This window comes from Ictidomys tridecemlineatus, chromosome 3 (assembly GCF_052094955.1).
Source record: "Ictidomys tridecemlineatus isolate mIctTri1 chromosome 3, mIctTri1.hap1, whole genome shotgun sequence".
Taxonomy (NCBI): Eukaryota; Metazoa; Chordata; class Mammalia; order Rodentia; family Sciuridae; genus Ictidomys; species Ictidomys tridecemlineatus.
The window spans coordinates 165,065,600-165,091,113 of NC_135479.1; the positions used below are offsets into that span (position 1 = coordinate 165,065,600).

General features: G+C 35.5%; 1 protein-coding gene across 1 annotated transcript in view; it reads left to right on the forward strand.

Moving 5' to 3' along the window:
• Window positions 1–24,055, forward strand: part of Zbtb11 (zinc finger and BTB domain containing 11) — a 30,350-nt gene extending 6,295 nt beyond the window's left edge. Inside the window, exons 3-12 of the mRNA XM_040270449.2 lie at window positions 6,018–6,253; window positions 7,084–7,315; window positions 11,486–12,330; window positions 12,580–12,756; window positions 15,813–16,058; window positions 18,196–18,340; window positions 18,873–18,990; window positions 20,739–20,897; window positions 21,008–21,183; window positions 21,879–24,055. Of these exons, the coding sequence (XP_040126383.2) occupies window positions 6,018–6,253; window positions 7,084–7,315; window positions 11,486–12,330; window positions 12,580–12,756; window positions 15,813–16,058; window positions 18,196–18,340; window positions 18,873–18,990; window positions 20,739–20,897; window positions 21,008–21,183; window positions 21,879–22,396 (2,852 nt within the window). The 3' untranslated portion in view covers window positions 22,397–24,055. The remainder of the gene's footprint in view (window positions 1–6,017; window positions 6,254–7,083; window positions 7,316–11,485; window positions 12,331–12,579; window positions 12,757–15,812; window positions 16,059–18,195; window positions 18,341–18,872; window positions 18,991–20,738; window positions 20,898–21,007; window positions 21,184–21,878) is intronic.
• The last annotated feature ends 1,459 nt before the right edge of the window (window positions 24,056–25,514 follow it).

Below are 25,514 nucleotides of genomic sequence, written 5' to 3' on the forward strand. Positions count from 1 at the left end.
TTAAACAACCAAGACTCTAAAGTGTGCTGTGTTGGTTAGCGGTGATGTTCAATAAGTTATGTGTATTAAAAGCATTTTCTACTTAGACATTTTCTTTTTTTTTTTTTTAAGAGAGAGTGAGAGGAGAGAGAGAATTTTTAATATTTATTTTTAGTTCTCGGCGGACACAACATCTCTGTTGGTATGTGGTGCTGAGGATCGAACCCGGGTCGCATACATGCCAGGCGAGCGCGCTACCGCTTGAGCCACATCCCCAGCCCCGTACTTAGACATTTTCAAGTTAAGATGGTTTATTGGAACATATAACCTGTTGTAAGTTGAGCATCTGTACTTCTGAGATTGGAAAATCTGAGTGAGAAACTGTTCCTCAGGTTGATTATCCATTAAAGTACAGGTTGTATCTCTTATCCAAGGTGCTTTGGACCAGAAGTGTTTCTTATTTCAGATATTTTTAAAATTTTGAAATATTTGCATATACATAATGAGACATATCTAGGATACAACCCATGTCTAATTGCAGAACTTATTTTTTATATGCACCTGATACACATATCTTGTAATTTTATACAATATTTTTGGTGCACATTAGATGAATGTGGCCTATTACATGAAATCAGGTGTAGTATTTTCCACTTTCAGGCACTCAAAAAGTTTCAGTTTTGGATTTTCAGGTTAGGGATGCTTGACCTAATTTATGTCTCATTACTCAGTAAATAAATAACCTTTTATTAGTAGCTTGACATCCAAAGAGTTATCACAGGGACCATCTTGGGAAAATATAGAAACTTGAATTGTAGAATATAAAACCTTTTAGTTTTCTAAAAATAGCAAAAGGACTTAAAGTCAGTAAACATAATCTAGATATAAATACAACCTCATCTTTATATTCTTAAATCATTAAAACATTTCTCATTGAGTAAGGAAGTTATTTAGGAGAAACGTCAGAAGAATATTAACCAGCAGATCTGCTTTTTGCCTAAAGTGGCATGTTTCCTGCAGTGAGTTATATTGTGCCTTCATAAAGTGTATGCTGTATATTTTTATGTGATTTTTTTTTTTTTGGATAGTAAGAAAAAGTAACTTATCTATGGTATAGAAAAGCTCTGGTTGAAAATGTGGGTGAGTGATTCTAAATGCAGGTGAAGCTCTCCAACAATCTGATGGGTAAAATGACTAAATCTGATGGGTAAAAATGACTCTTACACATAACATCTGTAAATTCTGGGATTTGAACACTGTGATATTATTGGTCTTCCAAGGGTATGATACAAAGTAAAAATTTTGCCCTAGGTTAGCATTTTTTAAATAGTGTGTGTGTGTGTGTGTGTGTGTGTGTTTTTAATATTCTTAGTTGTAGATGGACACAATCCCTTTATTTATTTTTTATGTGGTGCTGAGGATCAAACCCAGGGCCTCACACATGTGAGGCAAGTAAGTGCTTTACCACAGAGCCACAACCCCAGCCCTAAATCTTAAGGTGATCCTATACTGAACCAAGTTTGGAAAACAGTAGGTGAACATATTTAAGCAGATTTTACTATTGGGCCTCCCTATTGCCCAGTGGTGGAGCTATTTGTTCACTACCATCTACCTGTCTGCTCTTTCTTTCTAATTTTTTTAAAATATATTTTTTTTTAGTTGTAGATGGACACAATACCTTTATTTTATTTGTTATTTTTATGTGATGCTGGGGATCAAACCCAGTACCTCACACATACTAGGTAAGGGCTCTACCACTGAACCACAACCCAGGCCCTCTTTCTAATTTTTTTTTTTTAAAGAAAGAATTTTTTTTTTAAAGAGAGAGAGAGAGAGAGAGGAGAGAGAGAGAGAATTTTTAATATTTATTTTTTTTTTAGTTCTCAGCAGACACAACATCATTGTTGGTATGTGGTGCTGAGGATTGAACCCTGGCCGCACGCATGCCAGACGAGTGCGCTACCGCCTGAGCCACATTCCCAGCCCCTTTATTTTTGTTTTAATTTTTAGTACCGAGATTGAACCCAGAGGTGTATTACCACTGAGCCACATTCTCAGCCCTTTTTATTTTTTATTTTGAGACCAGGTGTCACTAAGTTGCTAAGGGCCTCACTCAGTTGTTGAAGCTGGCCTTGAACTTGTGATCCTGCTACCTCAGCTGACATAGGCATTTGCCACCAGGACCTGCTGCCCTTTCTTTTCTTAGTAGTTGATCCTAAGGCTGAAGTTATTACATTTCCCAGGTTTCCTTGCAATTGGATATGGCCATATGTCCATAGGTTTTCCTATTTGTTACTTTTCATCCTTATTCTAGTGACTTCTGTGTATTTTCTCCAGTACAGTCTGAACTCAGCCAGTTAATAATTTAATCAGACCTCTGATTATGGAGATTATGTAGAATATACTTAAATGTGAAGAATTGTAAAATGTTTAGAAATATATCCAAGATTAATTTGAAAAAACTTCTTCTTTTAAAATTTAAGACATGGAAATTTCTTTCTTTCTCTTTTTTTGTACCAGGGATTGAACTCAGGGGCACTCAACCACTGAGCCACATCCCTAGCCCTGTTTTTTATTTTATTTAGAGACAGGGTCTCACTGAGTTGCTTAGTGCCTTGCTATTGCTGAAGCTGGCTTTGAAATCTCAATCCTCCTTTCTCAGCCTCCAGAGCAGCTGGGATTACAGGCCTGGGCCACCATGCCCAGCTAGGACATGGAAATTTCCATAGCAGTACTTCTTATTCTCTAAGGCTATGTTTTCACTTACATATTTATCTCTCTTCATATACCCATTCTTTTTCATTGTGATAAAGTACAAATAATGGAAAATATATCATTGTAAGTATATAGTTCACTGGCATTAAATACATTCTCATTGTTGTGCAATAATCACCACTGTTTATCTCCAGAATCTTTCATTATCCTAACTCATTTAGTCTTATTTAACTAACCCATTTACTTTTTTAAAAAAAACTTATCTTTATTTTGTTCATTTACCTTTATGTGGTACTAAGGATCAAACCCAGTGCCTCACACATGGACTTGCTATTATACCTTTTATTCAAATTGATTTGTTCTTAAACACAAAAATACAACTTCTGTTGGTCTCTAGAGCTATGCCTTTTCTATATCAGACCTGTTGTCACCATAATGAACCTTGCTGAGGATCTTGTCATTTCTTAAAGATTATCCCTTTTAACAAAATTAATTGAGGATTATATTTTCACCACATGAATTTGGGACAACACATTCAGGGGGAAGAAAGTCTTCTGTGAACCAATAAATTTGACAGTTTCCTAGGCTGAATAGATTTCTTTTTATAGAAGTTAGTATTTCTAACACAATATCAAGTTACGTGTCTTTAAAATGAGAATATACTTTTCTGAATTTATTAGTTCAGTGAATACTTTTTTGGGGGAAGGTACCAGGGATTGAACCCAGGGGCGCTTAACTACATCCCTAGTCCTTTTTGATATTTTATTTAGAGACATCAGTCACTGAGTTCCTTAGGGCTTCGCTACATTGCTAAAGATGGCTTTGAACTTGTGATCCTCCTGCCTCAACCTCCGGAGTCACTGGGATTACAGGCATGAGCCACCACACCTGGCTCAGTGTGTGTGTGTATTAAACCCAGGCCTTAAGTTTGCTAAGTAAGCCCTCTATCACTGGGCTAAGTTCCCAAGCGCTTTTTATTTTTAATTTGTATGGGGGATTGAATCCAGAGGTGCTCTACCATATCTCTGAGTTACATGCCCAGTCCTTTTATTTTTTATTTTGAGATAGGGTTTCACTGAGTTGCTAAGGGTCTCACTAAATCGATGAGGCTGGCCTCAAAACTTTGGATTCTGTTGCCTCAGCTTCCCAAGTTGCTGGGATTATAGGCATATGCCCCTGGGTCTGGCTTTTTTTTTTTTTTTTTTTTTTTTTTTGAGACAGGGTCTCTAAGTTGCTCAGGCTGGCCTCCAACTTAAAAAAAAAATTATTTTTTAGTTGTGAATGGATACAATACCTTTGTTTTATTTTTACTTGGTGCTGAGGATCGAACCCAGTGCCTTACACATGCTAGGCAAGTGCTCTACCCCTGAGCCCCAGCCCTAGCCCCTGGCCTCCAACTTTGATTCTCCTGCCTAAGCCTCCTGAGTAGCTGGGATAACAGATGAGCCATCACACCCAGTGTTCAGTAAATGAATGCTTTTTTTAAGAATGGGATAAAATATAGCTTAGGAAATACTGTTTGAATACTATCCAAAGACTGAAAGTATAAGGAATTTGGCATAATTGGACATCTTAAAACTTTTCAGGATTATGCTATATACCTCTGTATCATTATTACCAGAAAATAAACTTTTATTTGATTTATTTGGGTATGAGAGGGATAGGTTTCTGCCACAAGGTTGTACAAACATGTTCCTGTGTAAGTAGCATAACTACTAGCTCTGCCATTTACTTAGTATGACTTGGGATTAGTTACATACCTGTTAGGGCTTCGTTCTTCTCTTCAGTAGAATGGTTATCAGTTGTTCCTGTCCTATAAGGACATTGGGTTTGTGTCTGTGAATGTATATAAAGTCTTTCCTGCTTGCCCAATCACTCTACCCTAGCCTTTTGAGTTGAAAGTTGAAATTCAGAACAGGCTTTTGTCAGTCACTTGTATACAATCAACTTTTGTTACTTATGCTGCTGTTATTTCATATACTCCTAAAATCTCATAACTTTCAAAAACTAAAGATTTCTTTTGGGAGCTGAAGTTGTAGCTCAGTGGTAGAGCACTTGCCTAGCACATGTAAGGCACTGAGTTCAATCCTCAGCACCACATAAAAAAGTAAATTAACTAAATAAAGATTTTAAAAAATTTTTAAAAGATTCCTTTTACATTCTCATTATATAAGTTTTTTTTTTTTTTTCTGTTGTAGATGGACACAATACCTTTTTATTTATTTATTTTTATGAGGTGCTAAGGATTGAACCCAGTGCCTCCCAGGAAAGTGCTCTGCCACTGAGCCACAGCCCCAGTCCTTATTACATTTTGATTGTAGTCCTGTTCCAGGCTGCAGATTGACACACACCCCCCTTTGTCTCTCTGTGACATAGGTTAAGGAACCACATCCTGCGAGGACATCATCCTAGTTTTTGAGAAAGGGGACAAAGATCAAGGAAGTGATGAGAAATACTAAGTCCTCCTAAAGCTTCTGTTTAGATATGGCACACATCCTATAACTTCATATTCCACTGGCTAAAAACCAAATGTGTGGTCAAATCTGATGTCAGTGGGATGGAGAAGTATTATACTTGAGCTGCATGAAATTGTTTCTGTAGGTCAAAAACAGTTGAATATTTCACATATAGTCATGTATTGATTTACAACAGGGATAAATTCTTGAGAATTGAGGAATTCATTGTTAGGCAATTTCTTGGTTGTATGAACATCACAGAGTGTCTTATGAATCTAGATGGTATATCCTATGGCATACCTAGGCCATATTATAATCTTATGTGGATCAAAGTTGATTGAAACCTTTTTATAAAATTTGGTAGTAGGGATTGAACCCAGCAGTGTTTAACTACTGAGCTACAACCCCAACTTTGTTTTTTATTTTGGGACCTGGTCTTGTTAAGTTGCCTGGGACCTTGCTAAGTTGATGAGACTGGCCTTGAACTTGTGGTCCTCCTGTTTCAGCCTCCCAAGTCACTGGAATTATAGGCATGCACCACCACACACCCACCTCTGAAACATCTTTATGTAGTTTATGACTGTAGTTTTTGTCACATGGATGCATTGTAATGCATATGGAGTTGGGTATGGTGATATAATTATCTTATGGTGGAAGAAATGAATAGGAATAAAAAACCTCATATAAGTCACTATCATTTATATCTATTGAAAAAAAAGTATCTAAAGAATTCCACATTCTTTATGGACATGAGTGTGTTTATACACGCAGTTGAACATACATGGTATACACAAATAATGATATATTCTTCAATTTTCAAAAAAAACAATATTAAATTTGACTTATTAATCTTTATTTTTATTGTAGGGATATTAAAGCAAGTCAAAGATTACATTAAACAGTGTAGCAAATGCCAGGAGAAACTAGATCGCTCCAGGCCAATATCAGATGCTTCAGAAATGTTGGAAGAATTGGGGTTAGACCTTGAATCTGGAGAAGAAAGTAATGAATCAGAAGATGACCTGAGCAACTTTACTTCACCTCCATCTACAGCCTCTAGATCTTCAAAAAAGAAGCCAGTTTCCAAACATGAACTTGTATTTGTAAGTGGTACTTTCCATTCAGCTTTAACATTTTTAACTGATGTATTACTGCTTGACTTGGCACTGATGTTGAAGATTTAATAGGTCTTTCTTTATGTCTGAGGTAGAGCTAATTGAATAAGACAAAATGGGTTATATACTATGTTGTTATATAAGCTACAAGTATATTAGTATTGTCTTTTTATTCATTATAAATATTCTTGTTATTCTCCAGAATGAATTTAGTATCCTGTTGATTTGTTGTTAATTCCCCCACTTCACTTCCTTTGTTATGATAATATTGGCACAGGTAGACAGAATACTTTTTGGGAGCAATCTCTGGGTCATGCAGCAAGGTAAAAATTACCTAGCTCAGTTTTTGGATGTAGTTTTCTGGGTTTTTGTTTGTTTTTTGCCTCATGAGTGTTATAAATCACCAAATTTCTGATAAGTAAGAAGAGGTAGCAAGAAGTGAGATATACATTTTTCTTAGGTTAAGTAGCATAAACATAGTAGAACATAGTGACACCTTTTTGTTTAAATATATAGGTAACAGAGAAAGAATATCAGCTTATTTTTTTCTTAACTGTTAAAACAGTAAAAAGTAAAGATGATTCCTATATACATATATATATATGTAATAGCGTGTGTGTGTGTGTGTGTGTGTGTACGTGTGTGTACACATATATATAGTGTTGTGTGTGTTTGTGTGTATAATATGAATAAAATACTACCCCCACCCTGCTCCGGTGCTGGGTGGCTAACCCAGGGCCTTCTACACATTAGGCAACCACGCTACCACTGAGCTATATTTTCATAATACACCTCTTGATATCATCTTATTTTGACAGGTTGATACCAAAGGAGTGGTAAAACGATCTTCTCCAAAACATTGCCAAGCTGTCTTAAAACAACTGAATGAACAGAGACTATCCAATCAGTTCTGTGATGTTACTTTGTTAATTGAAGGAGAAGAGTACAAAGCTCATAAATCTGTTTTGTCTGCTAATAGCGAATATTTTCGAGATCTCTTTATTGAGAAAGGCGCTGTTTCAAGTCATGAAGCTGTGGTAGATCTTTCTGGTAAGAATTTTGTAATTCCTTGGTTTTTATTAATTAGTACATTCCAGAAGAGGGTTGTGTGTTTATCTGTGTGTCTTCCAAAAACAGGATTTATACTAAAGTAAAGGCCTATGTATAAAAGCAGACCCTAATCAACTGAAAAATTCCTTCTTTTTAGCAAGGGTTTTAAGATAGAATTAGGAGAAAAGTTTGTATTATCACTGCTTCTTAGTTCAGACAGTTGTACCAGAACTATTATTTCTTGGATTTCAACTGTTGAAAATAGTTTTGGGGGAAATCCACAACTGTATCAATATTATCACATTAAATGAATATGTTGCCTATTTATATTTTGTGGGATATGTGACTGTACATAGAGTATTTCTGTAAGTCTAGTTTTTGCTTTTTAAGATTAATCACTAGGCCAGGCACAGTAGTGCAAGCATATAATCCTAGTCACATGGAAGCTGAGATAGGAGGATCTCAAGTTCATGGCCAGCCTCAGCAACTTAAGGAAACACTGTTGAAAATAAGAAAGGGCCGGAGATGTAATTCGGTGGTAAAATATTCCTGGATTCAGTCCCCAAAAGATTAATCATCAGAATTAAATTGTCAAATAAAAATAAAAATTCCAGATAAGTTTTTTTGATTATTTTTATTATTATTGTAAGTGAATAGTTCTCCTTTCTTTTGGCCTTGATAGAATATATATATTAGCTTATGAATCAACAGATGAATCTTTGGGAAGAATTAAAACAGGTAACCTCATTTGCACATTTTATCATAATATAAACTTGTTACAGTTTTTATATTATTGGTTTCACTATTTTTGCCTTATATTTTTTAAATGTCTTCTAGGAAGACAAATACAAACATTTTTTCTTAGCAGTAGCTTTATGATTGCATAAAGCAGAAGTTTTCAGTTAAGCATTTATTCTGTGCAAGCAACTAGCCTAAACTCAAGATTATATTCTAGATTTGGTGTCCTCCCTGCTCCCAGGGTTTGGTGACTCAAAGGAGAAAATATGGTCTTTGCTGAACTATCTGAATAATTTAGTTTTCTTTTTATGTATTGTTCAGCAAATGTGATATAAGTCTGTAACAGGTGAATTAGATACTATTTAAAAATATATTATCTACTTAATAAAGATAAAATATATTATATAGACTATATACCGTGTACAGTATAATGTTGGTTTGTGGGGTTTTTTTTTTTTTTTTTGGTACCGGGGATTGAACTCAGGGGACTCAAAGACAGGGCTTCACTGAGTTGCATGGCGCTTCACTTTTGCTGAAGATGGCTTTGAACTCAGGATCCTCTTGTCTCAGCCTCCCAGGACACCGGGATCACAGGCATGCGCCATCATACCCAGCTATCTGTTTTTTAATATAGTTAAAGCTAGTTAATGTATTTGAATTTGTCACTGTTTTATGTTCTGTCCCACTCAAGACCATAAAGATATTTTCACATATTGTCTCTTTAAAAGTTTTATAGTTTTTCTTTCACTTTTTAACATCTAATCTATTTGGAATTCACTTTTGTTTGAGATAAGTGTTCATTTTTGCTGTACAAATCACTTGTCTGTGAACCATTTAGTGAAAACTTATTCCTCTACCATTCATTAGTCATGCACATTGTACTATAACACATTTTTATGTTTGAGAATAATTCTAAATCCTCTGTTTTGTTCTTTGGTTTTCTCTTCCTGCACTGTTATTTGGTTTTAATTACTTTAGATATGTAGTAGTAAGAAGTCTCCCAATTTTTTTTTTTTTTTTTGATACTGAGGATTGAATCCAGATGCAGTTTACCACTGAACCATATCCCCAGCCCTTTTTATTTTTAATTTTGAGACAGAGTCTTACCAAGTTGCTGAGGCTGGCCTTCAATTTGTGATCCTGTCACCTCAGTCTCCCAAGTTGCTGAGATTAGAGGCATGCACCACAGTGTTTTGCTTCCCATCTGTTTTGTTCAGGTGGATCTTAGCAATTCATAACCCTTTGGTATTTCACATAAACTGAAAAGTCAGCTTGTTGATTTCCAGCAAAAAGAAAAGAATGAGTGTATTTTTATGGGGATATATAGAATTAGTAAAGTTTTAGAAATTTATCCATACAGGTGCTATATATCTTTTCTTAGATTTATTCCAAAGTATTTTATACCTTTTGGTTCTATTTTCATGTTTTCTTAAAACTGTATAATTTCCAATTTATTTTTGAATATAGTAGTTTTATATATGGTTCAATTTTGCTTGAAAAGTGCAATTTTTTTTTTTTTTTTAGTTCAGTGCAGTGTTCAATATATTGTGAATTAGGTCAACTTTGTTAATTTCTTTTCTTTTTCTTTTTGGTATCAGGGACCTAAGCTAGGGGCACATTACCACTGAGCTATAGCCTCCGCCTTTTTTTTTTTTTAATACCTTTATTTTGTTTGTTTATTTTTTTATGTGGTGCCAGGGATCAAACCCAGTGCCTGACGCATGCTAGGCAAGCACTCTACCACTGATCCACAATCCTAGCCCCTCAGCCTTTTTTTAATATTTGATTTAGAGACAGGGTCTCGCTGAGTTGCTTAGGGCTTTGCTAAGTTGCTGAGGCTGGCTTTAAACTTATGATCCTTTAGCCTCAGCCTCCTGAGCACCTGGGATTATAGGCTTGTGCCATCAAGCCCAACTTATTTAGTTTGTTTTGTTTTTTTTAAATATTTTTTTAGTTGTTGATGGACTTTATTTTTTTATTCATTTATATTTGGTGCTAAGAATTGAACCCTGTGCTTCACACATGCTAGGCAAGTGCTCTACCCCTGAGCCACAACCCCAGCCCACCAGTTTATCTAGTTTTATAAATCATGATTGTTAAGAATTTTTTTGAAATTCTTTTTGAAAGTAATTCCTTAAGCATATTATTCTGAAAGTAAATCCTTAAGCATATTATAGTATATGCTTCATGTATATCATTATTATTTCATTCCTTAGAACCATTATAAGCAACCTATAGCCTATAGGCCAAAAATCCTTTTCCTTCATAAAGAAAGTGGTATTGGAACACAGCCATATCCATTGTATACATATGATTTTCCAGCTATGACATAAAGGCTGAGCATTTGTAACAGGCAGTTTGGCACTTTATGGCCTACAATATTTATTATTTGATTCTTTTTTTTTTTTCAAAGAGAGAGGGAGAGAGAGAGAGAGAATTTTAATATTTATTTTTTAGTTCTTGGCGGACACAACATCTTTGTTTGTATGTGGTGCTGAGGATCGAACCCAGGCGGCACACATGCCAGGCAAGCGCACTACTGCTTGAGCCACATCCCCAGCCCTATTATTTGATTCTTTTCAGAACATTTTTTGCTAACTCCTGCTTTAGATCTTGCTTTTTATTTTTAGTTGTGGGAACATTTTATTATTATTTTTTTTTGTACTGGAGATTGAACCCAGGGGTGCTTTACCACATCTTCAGTGCTTTTTATTTTTTATTTGGAGACAGGGTCTTACTAAGTTGCCTAGGCTGACCTTGAATTTGTGATCTTTGTACCTCAGCCTCCATCAAATGGGATCACAAGGTATATACTACCATGCCCAACTTCAAAAGTTTCTAGGGGCTGGGGATGTGGCTCAAGCGGTAGCGTGCTCGCCTGGCATGCGTGTGGCCTGGGTTCAATCCTCAGCACCACATACAAAAACAAAGATGTTGTGTCTGCCGAAAACTAAAAAATAAATATTAAAATTCTCAAAAAAAAATTTCTGTATGGGCTACTATTATTAACATATAGCTGTACTTACTCGAGGTTAGGGAACAGGTTGGTTGAACCCTGCCTACTTGCCTACCTCTCCCCCCGCTTTTTTTAACCCTCCATTCTCCAGCAGCTGTTTCTTGAATGAAATTTAAGGAACCCCCATGGTTCTAAGGAGTACAGTTTGAAAATGACTGCCGTACAGCATCTCTTGAGGTAGTAAGTCTACTATTTTCTGCGTTAGGTATTAAGAGACTCAGCTCATAGAAGTGACTTAGTCAATGACTTAGCTTAATAAGCAGCCAGAATAGATAGTGAGTCCAGGGGTAATTGCAGAACAAATGGCCATAATTACCTTTTATTATATTTTATATTGTCATAATTCTATATTATTTTTATAGAGTGGTGTAGTTATGATTGACTTTTTTGTCCCCTACCTTTCTTGTCTCATATAGGTTTTTGTAAGGCAAGCTTCCTTCCTTTGCTGGAATTTGCCTATACTTCTGTACTAAGTTTTGACTTCTGTAGCATGGCTGATGTGGCCATTTTAGCTCGTCATCTTTTCATGTCAGAAGTTTTAGAAATTTGTGAAAGTGTACATAAACTAATGGAAGAGAAGCAGTTAACAGTATACAAGAAGGGTGAAGTACAGACAGTTGCATCTACCCAGGACTTATCAGAACAAGGTGGAGGTACAGCACCTCTAGTGGCTAGCAATGAAGGAACCACAACTACTTTATCTAATGAACTTGGGGATTGTGAAATTGTACTACTGGTAAATGGAGACTTGCCAGAAGCTGAGCAGAACGGAGGGCTAGTACGACAGCCTGAGCCCCAAGTTTCTTCTGCACCTGAATCTGCTCTGTCATCTGTAGAATGTATAACTGATTCCCATCCTAAAATGGAGTCTGTTGACTTAGTAACTAAAAACAACCAGTCAGAACTAGAAAATTCAGACATCAGAGAAGATGGCATGGTTTCTAATTTTCATCCTAAACTTTCAAAAGAGAATGTAATCAGTAGCTCTCAAGAGGACAATGATATGGGAAATGACTCATCAATTGAAGAAATCTGTGTTGATGACATTTTGAAACAGAGGCAGAACTTTGATCAACCTTTAAAAGATGAGGAAAATCTAGTTACACCAACAGAAAAGACAGACCCTGGACCTGATGATGATACTTATAGAAGCAGGCTTCGGCAGCGTTCTGTTAATGAAGGGGGGTATGTCCGACTTCACAAAGGCATTGAGAAAAAGCTACAGAAACGTAAAGCCATTCCCAAGTCAGCAGTTCAACAGGTATGATGTAAAAAGGCGTTGTCCTTTGTAGTGTTACCTTTAAGTTGAAAGTGTTCTAATGATGAACTTATCATAAAAATAACTTGGGAAGGGAGATAGGTACAAGACAGCAACTTAATGTTTGGAAAAAACAGTATTAATGAGATAATATGAATTTGAAGTGTTTTGATCAGAAATTTATAGCATGAATCTGACTTTAGAAACCAAAACATGTATATTTGCTTAGATTGATTTCTATTCCTTAACCAGGTAGCCCAGAAATTGGTTCAAAGAGGGAAAAAGATGAAACAGCCAAAAAGGGACTCTAAGGAGAATGCTGAAGAAGTGTCCCATAAATGCGGGGAATGTGGAATGGTTTTTCAGAGACGGTATGCCTTTATAATGCACACACTGAAACATGAAAGAGCTAGAGAGTACAAATGTCCAGTAAGTATCTGAAAAGCTAACCAAAGATGGCTCTAAACTCATGAATAGAATCCTCCTTACCTTACTTAATGCTTGGTTATTATTTCTACACTAGTACTCTCTCTATATATGTATCTCTTATTTATTTATTTTTTTGGGGGGTATTGGGGATTGAATTCAGGGGTACTTGATCCCTGAGCCACATCCCCAGCTCTATTTTGTATATTTTTTTTAATTTTTAAGTTTTTGGTTGTAGTTGGACACAATACCTTGATTTTATTTATTTCTATGTGGTGCCGAAGATTGAACCCATGGCCTCGCATGTGCTAGGCGAGTGCTCTGCCGCTGAGCCACAACCCCAGTCCCCTATTTTGTATTTTATTTAAAGACAGGGTCTCACTGAGTTTCTTAGCACCTTGCTTTTGCTGGAGGCTGGCTTTGAACTTGTGATCCTCTTGCCTCAGCCTCCTGAGCCGCTGGGATTACAGATGTACACTACCGTGCCTGGTGCTATCTTCTCTTACATTGCTATAAGGATCGTCTTCTGATTCATACATTTCTTTTACATGCCCCCCCCAAATATTCAGTGATTCACCTTTGATTCCACAGTATAAGGGATTCATCAAGACAATAGTGAAAGAAAATCCCAGATGGAGCTATGTACCAAACAATAGGGAACAGCCAGAGCAGGTTAAAATAGAACATAATGCTTTGACAGATTTCTAGTAAGTGATGATGTGTTCTATGGTGAAATTTTTTTTTTTTTTTTTTTTTTTTTTTTGGTACTGGGAATTAAACCCAGAGGCACTTTACCACTGAGCCATATCCCCAGCCCTTTTTATTTTTTATTTTTGAGAAAGTCTCACTAAGTTGCTTGGGGCCTTGCTTGGTTGCTGAGGTTGGCTGAACTTCAATCCTCTTGCCTTAGTCTCCCAAGCTGCTGAGATTGCAAGTGTGCGCCACCATCCCTGGCTGATGATGTGTTTTAAATTTCCTGCCAGTAGATAATTGGAAGAAGAGTTTGGTGATGATAAGGGCTGGGGTTGTAACTTTGTGTTAGAGTGCCTGCCTAGCCTGCAGGAGGCCCTTGGTTCAATCTCCAGTACAGGGGTAAGAAAAAATAAAGGAAGAAAGGATCATAGAATATCAGGTAGCCCAACTTTAATAACATTTGCCTCCTAATAAAACAAACTCATTAGATATAATTATAAACTCATTAGATATGATAGATTTAATGTGATATGACTATATTGTTGAATGTAAGGAAATGGATATAATGCACATACATAGAGAAATGAAAGAGAAAAATCAGTTTTAATTATGTGTGTTACTTAAGCTGCAAAATAAGCATTAAGAGAAAATGAAGGGAAAAGTTAACTCTAGAAGTAAAATGTGATGGACATCATGGGCCAGGAGACCAGTTTTTTATATTTATTTATTTATCTCTTTGTTTTTGGGGTGCTGGGAATTGAACCCAGGGCCTTATTCATTCAAAGCAAGCATTCTACCAACTGAACTGTAGCCCTAGCCCTTATTTATTTATTTTTAAAATTTTTTTAAAGTTGTAGTTGGACACTTTTATTTTTACTTATTTTTATGTGGTGCTAAGGATAGAACTCAGTGCCTTGCACATGCTAGGCAGGCAGTCTACCACTGAGCCACAACCTCAGCCCCCTTATTTATTTTTTTAAGAAAGAAAAGTTTTAGCGGGGCATGGTGGCGCAAGCCTGTAATCCTAGCTGTTCGGGAGTCTGAGGCAGGTGGATTGCGAGTTCAAAGGCAGCCTCAGCAGAAGTGAGGCACTAAGCAACTCAGAAAGACCCTGTTTCTAAATAAAGAAGGCTGGGTTTGGGGCTGGGGATGTGGCTCAAGCGGTACCGTGTTCGCCTGCCATGCGTGCGGCCCGGGTTCGATCCTCAGCACCACATACCAACAACGATGTTGTGTCCGCTGAGAACTAAAAAATAAATATTAAAAATTCTCTCTCTCTCAAAAAAAAAAAAAAAAGAAGGCTGGGTTTGCTGTCAGTGGTTTAGCGCCCCTAGGTTCAATCCCCAGCACCAAAATACATACATAAATAAATAGATGATTGATAGATAGATAGATAGATAGATAGATAGATAGATAGATAGATAAAGTTTTGAGCCGGGCATGGTGGTGCATGCCTGTAATCCCAGCAATTTAGGAAGTTGAGGCAGTAGGCTTGCAAGTTCCAGACCAACCTTAGCAACTTGGCAAGAAGACCTTGTGTCAAAACATAAAAAGGGCTGGTGATGTAGCTCAATGGTAAAGTACCTCTGGATTCCATCCCTAGTAAAAAAAAAAAAAAAGTTTTGGACTGGGAGTATTTTTCAGTGGTAGAGTGCTTGCCTATGCTGTGCAAGACCTGGGTTCTGTTTCCATTCCCACCCTGGCTAAATCATGATCCCAGATACTTAAGAGGCTGAAGCAGTAGGTTTGCAAGTTTGAGGCTAGGCTCAGCAACTTGATGAGACCCTATCTCGAAATAAAAAGGCCTGGGGATATAACTTTGTGATAAAGTGCCCCTGGATTTAATCCCCCATGCTTCCAATAAAAGAAAAAGTTTCATAGGTGATAAGGCTATATAACTTTGATTTTTACAAAAACAAAAATTTTCATGACTCCCCATCAACTGCAAGATAAAATTCAAAGACCATCACTGTCTTAATCTTTTTACTTTTTTCAGCCTCTATTTCTGCTGTTCATTCATATTGTGATGATATTCCATCTGTCCATATTCTGCTATTTCTTTAAGATCTAACTTAAGTCCAGTCTTTCCTCATTTGCTCTGATTATTCCTTTATCTTAAATTCTGAATTTTTAAAGATACATATTTTGTGCTATAGTTAGATTTTAAACTTCCCCCAAAGTAGGTTCTTAGTTATATGTGGATCTTTCATCATTATAATCTGGTACCTAGCATATTGTCTTTTGCCCAATATTTGTTTATAATTGAATGATTGTAATCAGAAATAGAAGGTTGAATAAGTTGTTTTGTTTGATATTTTTTTAATGGAAATATATTTAGACAGAATTTTTTTTACTTTTTCTTTTAGTTATGTAAAAAACAGTTCCAGTACAGTGCCTCATTGCGAGCACACCTTATTCGACATACCAGAAAAGATGCACCAGCATCATCATCATCCAATTCCACATCTAATGAAGCTTCAGGAACATCATCTGAGAAGGGCAGAACCAAACGAGAATTTATTTGTTCCATATGTGGAAGGACATTACCTAAATTATATTCTCTCCGAATACATATGTTAAAGCACACGGGTGTAAAGCCACATGCATGTCAGGTAAAGCCATGACATTTATTTATTATTTAAAGAATGCTGAAAATGAACTATGGTGATGAGTCTGGTCAATGTGTATTCTAGAGTCATTTTACACTTGTAAAATGTCAGGAAAGATGTATATTTTCCTAAATTGCCAAGATTAAGGGTGATTCCATATTGTATTCTGTAATTTATTCTTTAAAGTTGTCATTTGAAAGAAATTCATTTAAGATGTTTGTGAAATTTATTAGGATCTGGAGGATCTGCTGGGTGAGATTAGCCGATTCATCACCCTAATCATCCCTTAGCCCTATAGGACCAACTTGGACTAAAAAGGAGCTGATGACACAGGGCTGGGGCTGTAGCTAAGTGGCAAAGTGCTAGCCTAGCACATATGAGGCACTGGATTCTATCCTTAGCACCACATAAAGAAATAAAAACAATACAATAAAGGCATGCTGTTCACCTACAATCAATCAATCAATCAATAAAACTGATGGCTTAAACAAATCTCCTTGGTTAGAAAAAGTTCTGCCCAAGATATTAATTCTTCCCTGTTGTTGAGGATTGAGGGTATCTAAATATCAAAATATGACTCCTAGATAAAAGAATCCCATGGTTAGTCAGCTTTGTGCCATTTGGAACAGTGAAGTTTCTAGTAACATTTGCTGTTTTGTATGTAAGCATGACCCATTATTTTTTATTATTGAATGATTTTGAACCATTAAAATTTTCATTATTTCTTTTTTCTTAAGCTTTTTATTATATGAAAGCAGAGTACAAGAAAATGAAATGAACAGCTAGGGATGGTAGTACATTCCTGTAATCCCAGCAACTCTCGAGGCTGAGTCAGTAGGATCAAAAGTTCAAACCAGCCTGAGAAATTTGGCGAGACCCTGTCTCAAAATAAAAATTAAAAGAAAAAAGGACTTGGGATGGGTGTAGCTCAGTGTAAAGCACCCAGCATCGATATGCCTGGTACCAGTAAAGTAAAATAAAAAGAAAATGAGGTGAATCCTCATGTACCCATCATCATACTTTATTATCAGCTCATGGTCAAGTCTGTTTTATTCATACTGTCACTGTTCTTCTCCCTGCTAACCCAGTTACTTTGAATTCAAGTGCTAAAAATCATTTACAAATTTAAATATCAAGTATTAGTTGGGCCTCTTGTCTTCTGTTGTAACACTACTCAAAATGTGTGACCACGGAAAAAAGGTACAGAATTAGAGAGTAAAGAGTAGAAATGTATAGATATTTGATATTGTTTTGACATTTTTGTAATATTTTAACAAAAATGCCTCCCTAGTGGATTGGGGAAAGAAAAAATATTGGTTCTTCATCACAAAAAAAAAAAAAAAGGCATTATTTTGTTTGGTATAGGAGGAAATGAAAGTAGTATGTTTTTATTGTTATTGTTGTTTGTTTAATTTTTTTTGTACTGGGAATTGAAGCCAGCAGCACTTAACCACTGAGCCACATTCCCAGTCCTTTTTATGTATTTTTTTTCACTTAGAGACTGAGTCTCGCTAAATTGCTTTAGAGCCCTGCTAAGTTGATGAGAATAGCTTCGAACTAGTTGATGAGAATAGCTTCGAACTAGATCCTCCTGCCTCAGCCTCCCGAGTTGCTGGGGTTACAGGTGTATGCCACTATGCCCCCAGTGAATGTATCGTTCTTTTTTTTTTTTTAAGATAGAAATGGACACAACACCTTTATTTATTTATTATTTTATGTGGTGCTGACGATTGAATCCAGAGCCTCACATATGCTAGGCTAAGTGCTCCACCACTGAGCTACAAACTCCAGCCCCAAATGTATTATTCTTAATTAGACTTCCGTGTTTCTTAAATTTAATGTATACTGTTTACCAATCTCACAAGGATAGCACAAATTTTTTTGGTACTTTTTTAAGCTCTCTAGTGGTCACACTGGAGATTTAAGAAAGATGACATCAATATTTTATTAAATACTGAATCAGAAAAGGGCTGTATGAGCTAATGTCTTTGGCATTTGAGATTTCAACTTTTACTTTTTCATTTTGCTTATATTTTTAATTAAATTAAGATTTGACACATTGTATTAGTTTCTCTATTATTCTTTAGAAACAGCACCTATCTCTTTTTTTGTTTTACTGACATGAACACTCCTATATTAGGTCTGTGGAAAGACTTTTATCTATAAACATGGTCTGAAATTACATCAGAGTCTCCATCAATCACAAAAGCAATTCCAGTGTGAACTATGTGTTAAGTCATTTGTTACCAAACGGAGTCTTCAAGAACATATGAGTATTCACACAGGTAATGAGAAATTTATATTAACATTGGTACATTATATATGCTTTAATTTGCTATTATATTGATTATGCCTTAATTGTACCAGGAATTACATTGAGATACTGATGGTTGTATGTGTGCAGTTTTTAAAAATTTGGACAATAAAGTTAAAAAGATTTTTTTCAATCTAGTTACAAAGCTATCTTATGTGTGTAAAAATGATCATTGTTTTGGTGTAGAAAAATGTATATTTAGTGTCAATGAAATGGTCATGCTTTTAAAAACCTAAATGATACATGGATGTAAATGTCAATATGGTAGATGGCTTATAATTTTATTAGAATTCTTAGTCTACATGTACTATAGAATCGCATGACAGTTCTGTAGATTTGAGAGGTAGTAGAGGTTTTGACAAACTTTTTATAAAATCCTTACCAAATGTTAATGGTTTCATACCCCCCTTAATAAAACAACTTCTGAAATATGACATATATAGACTTGTGTTGAAGAAAGACCTGATTGTTGTATATGTGGCATGATTTTTTTTTTTTAACAGGAGAATCCAAGTACTTTTGCTCAGTTTGTGGAAAGTCTTTTCACAGGGGCTCTGGACTGAGCAAGCACCTAAAGAAACACCAACCAAAGCCTGAGGTTCGAGGCTATCATTGTACTCAGTAAGTATTTAATATATGAAGCATTCAATTAATTTTATTTTCTTTGTTATTTGGTTTGTTTAAAAGTTGTTTTCAAAAGAAAATATTCAAAGATAATATTAAACTATAATTTTGGTTTACTCTTGATTTTAATCAGTCTAAATGTTTCACTGATGTATGAATCATATATCATACAGACCACTCATTTTATTTTTTTATTTTATTTTTTTTTAATTTTTTTTAAGGAGAGAGTGAGAGAGGAGAGAGAGAGAAATTTTTAATATTTATTTTATAGTTCTCGGCGGACACAACATCTTTGTTGGTATGTGGTGCTGAGGATTGAACCCGGGTTGCACGCTTGCCAGGCGAGCGCGCTACCGCTTGAGCCACATCCCCAGCCCCAGACCACTCATTTTAGAAATTGTTTTTTTATATGAACTACCTGGGGGTGAGACATAGGAAACAAAAGTTCATAGCCAACTAGAGTTACTTTCTAGGCAGTTCCTCTGAAATACTGAGCGTCCTGCTAGTTTCTCCTTCCTCCCCATTCTTTTTTCTTCTCCCTTTCTTTTCATTTTCCAAAGCTTGCTGAAATTTCTCTCTCTCTCTCTCTCTCTCTCTCTCTCTCTCTCTCTCTCTCTCTCTCTCTCTCTCTCTTTAATAATTGAAGTTAAATTCATATGAAATTACCCACTTTAAACTAGGGAAAGTTTAATACATTATAATGTTGTGCATATATCACCACTAAATTCCAGAATTCCTCCAATATTTAGCCAAATAGTTTAAAACTCTGCCTTAGCTTTCTTTTTTCTTTTTTTTTTTTTTTAAAGAGAGAGGAGAGGGGGATAGAGAGAGAGAGAGAGAGAGAGAGAGAGAGAGAGAGAGAGAGAGAGAATTTATTTATTTATTTTAGTTTTTTTTTCGGCGGACACAACATCTCTGTTTGTACATGGTGCTGAGGATCGAACTCGGGCCGCATGCATGCCAGGCGAGTGCGCTACCGCTTGAGCCACATCCCCAGCCTTAGCTTTCGATTCCTGTTTGTACAGCTCCCCAAGTTTAGCCCAGAGGTCTTTTCAGGTCTTTTCTGAGCATGGGCTCAACCTGAGTAAGCATATGGACTTCTAGATACCCAGAAGAGATGAGAGATTTTCAGAGTTCATATTCCTCAAAACATCTTATTTCTATGTTTTCAATTTGTTTATTTCAACAAAAATGTTCTTCCTTACAAGAATTAGCAATGCTCCTGCCAAAACTTCCAAAGTAGTTGTCATCATAGGTTTATACCATCATGCCCTGCTACTTTTGATGGGTTTCTAAAGATCCCAGTAAAGCTGATTCTGATTGTTGATTGCACCTTAATTTGTCTTATTTTAAAACAATACATTTTTCATTACAAGTGGGGAAAAAAATAACCAAAACTGATTGAGTGAAGGATTTTCTTGGTAGTTTCTACAAAATCCTTGAAGTTCACTGTTATTAGATCAAATTAAGTCACTGAGAAATCTCTCAATCACTATGGCCAATGGAATGCTATGCTCTGGTTTACATAGGCCTGATTATTCCATCCCTAGGGTTAGGGTTAAAACCTACCTTCAACACATGGACAGAGAATAAAAGGGGTAAAAGCGGGGAATAGAAGAAGTGGGAGGAGGAGAGACAAACAAATATTTTGTGGAGTTCTTGGAAACTTAGGAATATACTGAATTTGTAGAAACTTGTTTTAAAGGATTAAGGTGATCCAATTGGGTAATTAAACTTTATTGCAGATGTGAGAAAAGTTTCTTTGAAGCAAGAGATCTTCGCCAGCATATGAACAAACATCTTGGTGTAAAGCCATTCCAGTGCCAATTTTGTGATAAGTGTTATAGTTGGAAGAAAGATTGGTATTCCCATGTGAAGTCTCATTCTGTCACTGAGCCTTACAGGTGGGTAAATTTGAAAAGGAACTGAAATTAATCGAGAAATACATGTATTTTGATTCTTAGGGCTTCCGGTGCTTTGGAAAAAGCAATTTAGGTCTTTTCCCTTATTTTAGATGTAATATATGTGGCAAAGAATTTTATGAAAAAGCTTTATTCAGAAGACATGTAAAGAAAGCCACCCATGGGAAAAAAGGGAGAGCAAAGCAAAACCTGGAACGAATATGTGAACAATGTGGAAGAAAATTCACTCAGCTGAGAGAATATAGGAGACACATGAACAACCATGAAGGTAACTATATGTGATACCACAGACATCTAAACAGAATAAAAGCCAATCCAGTAGTGATTCTATCTTTGAAGATTTATTCAAGTAACAGAGGTGATCCTGCACCTGAGAATATAATTACTTGAAAGCTGCTTCCTTATTGTAGGATTATAGGATTGCTGCAAAAGAAAAAATGAGATTTTGCATAGAAACTCAGTTTTTTTCTAGTAACTTCTATCCATGAAAACATTTTTTGTGAGATTATAGTGCAGAATCTTGCTTATTCTAAGGAAAACCATCAGGTGCTAAATAAAAGATTGCCATAGAGGGCTGGGATTATGTTTCAGTGGTAAGAGCGCTTGCCTATCATGTGTAAGGCACTAGGTTTGATTCTCAGCACCACATACAAATAAATAAAATAACAACAAAAAATATATTTTTAAAAAAAAGATTGCCATAGATGCCTGTAATTCCATCTACTTGGCATGTTGAGGGAGGAGGATTATAAATTTGAGGCCACCCTCGGTAATTTAGGGAGACCCTATCTCAAAATTAAAAGAAAAAGGAAGGAAGGAAAAATACTTAGGATGTAACTCAGTGGTGGTTCAAGATCAAAAGATTTACTGACTACTGGACTTAAAAAAAATTATTTTCCAGGCAATTTTCTTATGGTACTTGCTCCTCACCAAACATAAACTTTTTTGTTTGTTTGTTACTAGGAGTTAAGCCATTTGAATGCTTAACATGTGGAGTAGCTTGGGCCGATGCCCGATCTCTGAAACGCCACGTCCGAACACATACTGGTGAAAGGCCTTATGTCTGTCCTGTGTGTAGCGAAGCCTACATAGATGCTAGAACACTTCGTAAACATATGACTAAATTCCACAGAGACTATGTGCCTTGCAAAATTATGCTGGAAAAAGACACCCTTCAGTTTCATAACCAAGGAACTCAAGTGGAACATGCAGTTAGCATTTTAACTGCAGACATGCAGGAACAAGAAAGTAGTGGTCCTCAAGAACTTGAGACTGTGGTGGTAACAGGAGAAACCATGGAAGTTCTTGAAGCTGTTGCAGCTACTGAAGAGTGTCCATCAGTATCTACGCTTTCTGACCAAAGTATTATGCAAGTGGTTAATTATGTGTTAGCACAACAGCAAGGACAGAAGCTATCTGAAGTTGCAGAAGCTATTCAAACTGTTGAAGTAGAGGTGGCACATATATCAGAAGCAGAATGAATATAGTAGTGACAAAAAAAGAGCATATTTATACTGAACTCACAGAACATTTGTTTACAATTTTATGTGACTATCCACTTAAGAGTTTATATATGTCAAGGCTCTGGGCTGTTGGTGACATTTCTAAACTCTTTGTCTGGCCAATGAGTTCATGGAAGTCCATTTACTGTAAAGAAATTGAAAACAAATCTATATGATGGTAGTAGTTTATCATGGTATGCCCTTTATGAATTAATGTTTATTCAACAACTGTACTAAATTTAAAGCTGTACAATATCATTTGTATTTTGACATTATTATATATTTTGAGTTTATAAAAGGCTGCACCAGTTGGCTTTTCTTCTGTTTTATTCTGAAAATATAGAGGTTCTGTGATTTCAGTTGCCCTGTTTGTGAATTAAAAAGCCAATTCTAATATAAAGCATTTCAGTAGGATACTTAGGTGTATTACAGTTTTAAAATGCTTTAAGATCTGTGATTCTTGCTATTTATTTTAACCTCATGTCAGAGGTTCTTTATTCTGTTTTAAAGCACTTAATGAGTTACATGTTGTAATCAAGTTTGCACAATATATTTAAAGATATGGGAAACCCATAAATGAATAGCTAATTTTAATATGCCATTAAAATGCATGAGATGCCTTTTAAAGCCTTACTATACTACTATACTATCTCTTCAAGGCAGGTAATTGACAATGTGAAAAGAGTACTGTCAAAAATTGTTCATGGGCAATTTCTCCTTGATAATGTAGGAACATAAATAAAGACCAAAAAAAAAAAAACCCTCATTCTTTTGTTGAAGAATGAACAAGTTACGTTTCATATGTTTTTAACTTTTGCATCATGTTTGTTTCATTTTGTTGAAAAACTGAAGTTGAGAAGACAGCAATATAGACATCTACAGTGGTCCTGTGGATATCTCATAATTGTCAAGTAATTTTCGAATATTGAAAGTTCTTCAGTGTTGCCCTCTTCATAGTATACTACTTGAAAAAATTAATGGATTATGGTCCTTCCAAATTGTTGAAAATATTTTGAAAAGTTACCTCAACACTAAATTAATTCATGTGTTTGATTTTTGAATTCCCACCTCTCTAAGCTATCCAACTTTCTGATTTTCAAAATGACCATAGGGGAAATGCCACATTTCTCTTTAAGAAACTACCATTCAAGCTATAATTGTTAAAATTAAGCTTTTAGGTATTAGAAGCTGTTATAAGGTATAAAATTAAGATATAATCAAATTATATGTAAATCATTCCTAAAGCACAAGAAAAGAATGTGCCTTGATGTACATATATTATTAAGATGCTTATTTCAGTTTACTTTTAAAATGGCTTTAAGGATAAAGAATAAGTGTGACAGCTGTGCATGCATTATACTTAGATATGTAATATTTGCATTTGCAAATTTTTCATTGTTTTGATAGCTGTGTGGCTGAGTTTTAAGAAGTGAATCAACATACAGTCCATATGTTACACTGGCTGCTTGTTTATGGTATCTTTCAGTTCGTGAAAAAGTATTTCAATCGATTAAAATTTGGAATTGTGTCTTTTATGTTCCATTTTCACTATTGTTAGATTTAGTTAATTGTATAAGATAATTAATGTATGTCATAAATATGTAAATAAAAGATGTTGACTCTTGCTTAACAGCATAAGGTTTGAAGTTGAGCTTGTCACTATTTCTAATCTATAAATCATAGTGTCATTTAATAAAGTTAAAGAGTAAGAGAATCGAATACATTAAAAATAACTAGGAACATCTAATACTTGTTACTCTTAAATATAATCTTACCAGAAAATTAAATATAAGGCAAGTAAGTGTCAACTTTGGATAATTTAATTTTGTAGAGTTAGTTCAAGTGAAAAAATATATGAAGTTTCCAAAAATTCAGCAGTTTTAATGTTACCATGCAGGAAATTCCTTCTCCGTAGAAACTCATACTGCTTTGTTGTGATCAGATGACTTAAAAGAAACTGGATGGCTCCTGATCAGATTAGTGTTTTAAGAAACTCTTTTTTTATCTACTTGTTACAGCTATTGCTGCTAAACAATTTGAATCACTACTGTTAATCACTACAATGCATTTATTATCAGAAATTAAGTAATCCTTTAACCTGAGTTTTTTTCTGTTCATTTTTATTAAAAACCAATGGCTAGAAAATTTCAAAATGTTACTTACTTAAAGTACTGGATTTGGAGCTAATTCAAACTTTTAGGGTTGGTTTGTTTTTGTTTCTGTTTCTGTACTGTTTTTATAGCATTGGTATAAACCCTGGGCATAATGCATCGTACTTATGATTCTTTCAAACCCGTAATCTTCTTGGAGCTTTCTAATGGATTTTAAATCTAATGATTTGCACATATACAGGAAAAGTCAAAACCTTTCCCTCTGTTGATGCTACAAATTCATCAGTTTTTTTTGTGTAAAACAAGATACATAATTCATTTCTTTAACCCTTTTGAATATACCATGCTTACTTTATAGTCTATTATTTGAAGTTTTGATGTTTAATACTACTGTCAAGAATTTTCCTCAGGGAGTTTTACAAATTTTTTTTTTAATTTTTTAATGTTTATTTAATTTTTTTTTTAGTTTTCGGTGGACACAACATCTTTGTATGTGGTGCTGAAGATCGAACCCAGGCCGCACACATGCCAGGCGAGCGCACTACCGCTTGAGCCACATCCCCAGCCTGAGTTTTACAAATTTTAGAGTGTATCTCCAAAAGGGCTTTACTATGTTGAAAAGTTTTTGTTCCCTCCAGAATTTATGTTGAAACTTTGTCCCCATGGCAAAATTAAGAGGTGTAGGATTTGGACATTCATTAGGTCATAAGGGCTCCACCCGACCCTCACTAATATATTGGTGCTTTTTTAAAGCACTGGTGAGAAACAGCTAGGTTCTTTTTGCCTCTTTTGCTCTTCTGCTTTCTGCCATGCAAGGATGTAATGACAGGTGTCATCTCGGCTGCAGAAGGACAGTGTTCACCAAACACCAAGTCTGAAGTGCTTTGATCTTGGAATTCCTGCCTCCAAAATTTAGAAAATAAGTGTTTGTGACTTATAAATTATAGAGTGGTATTAACAACCTGTGTCTTCCCAGGTAAGGAAAT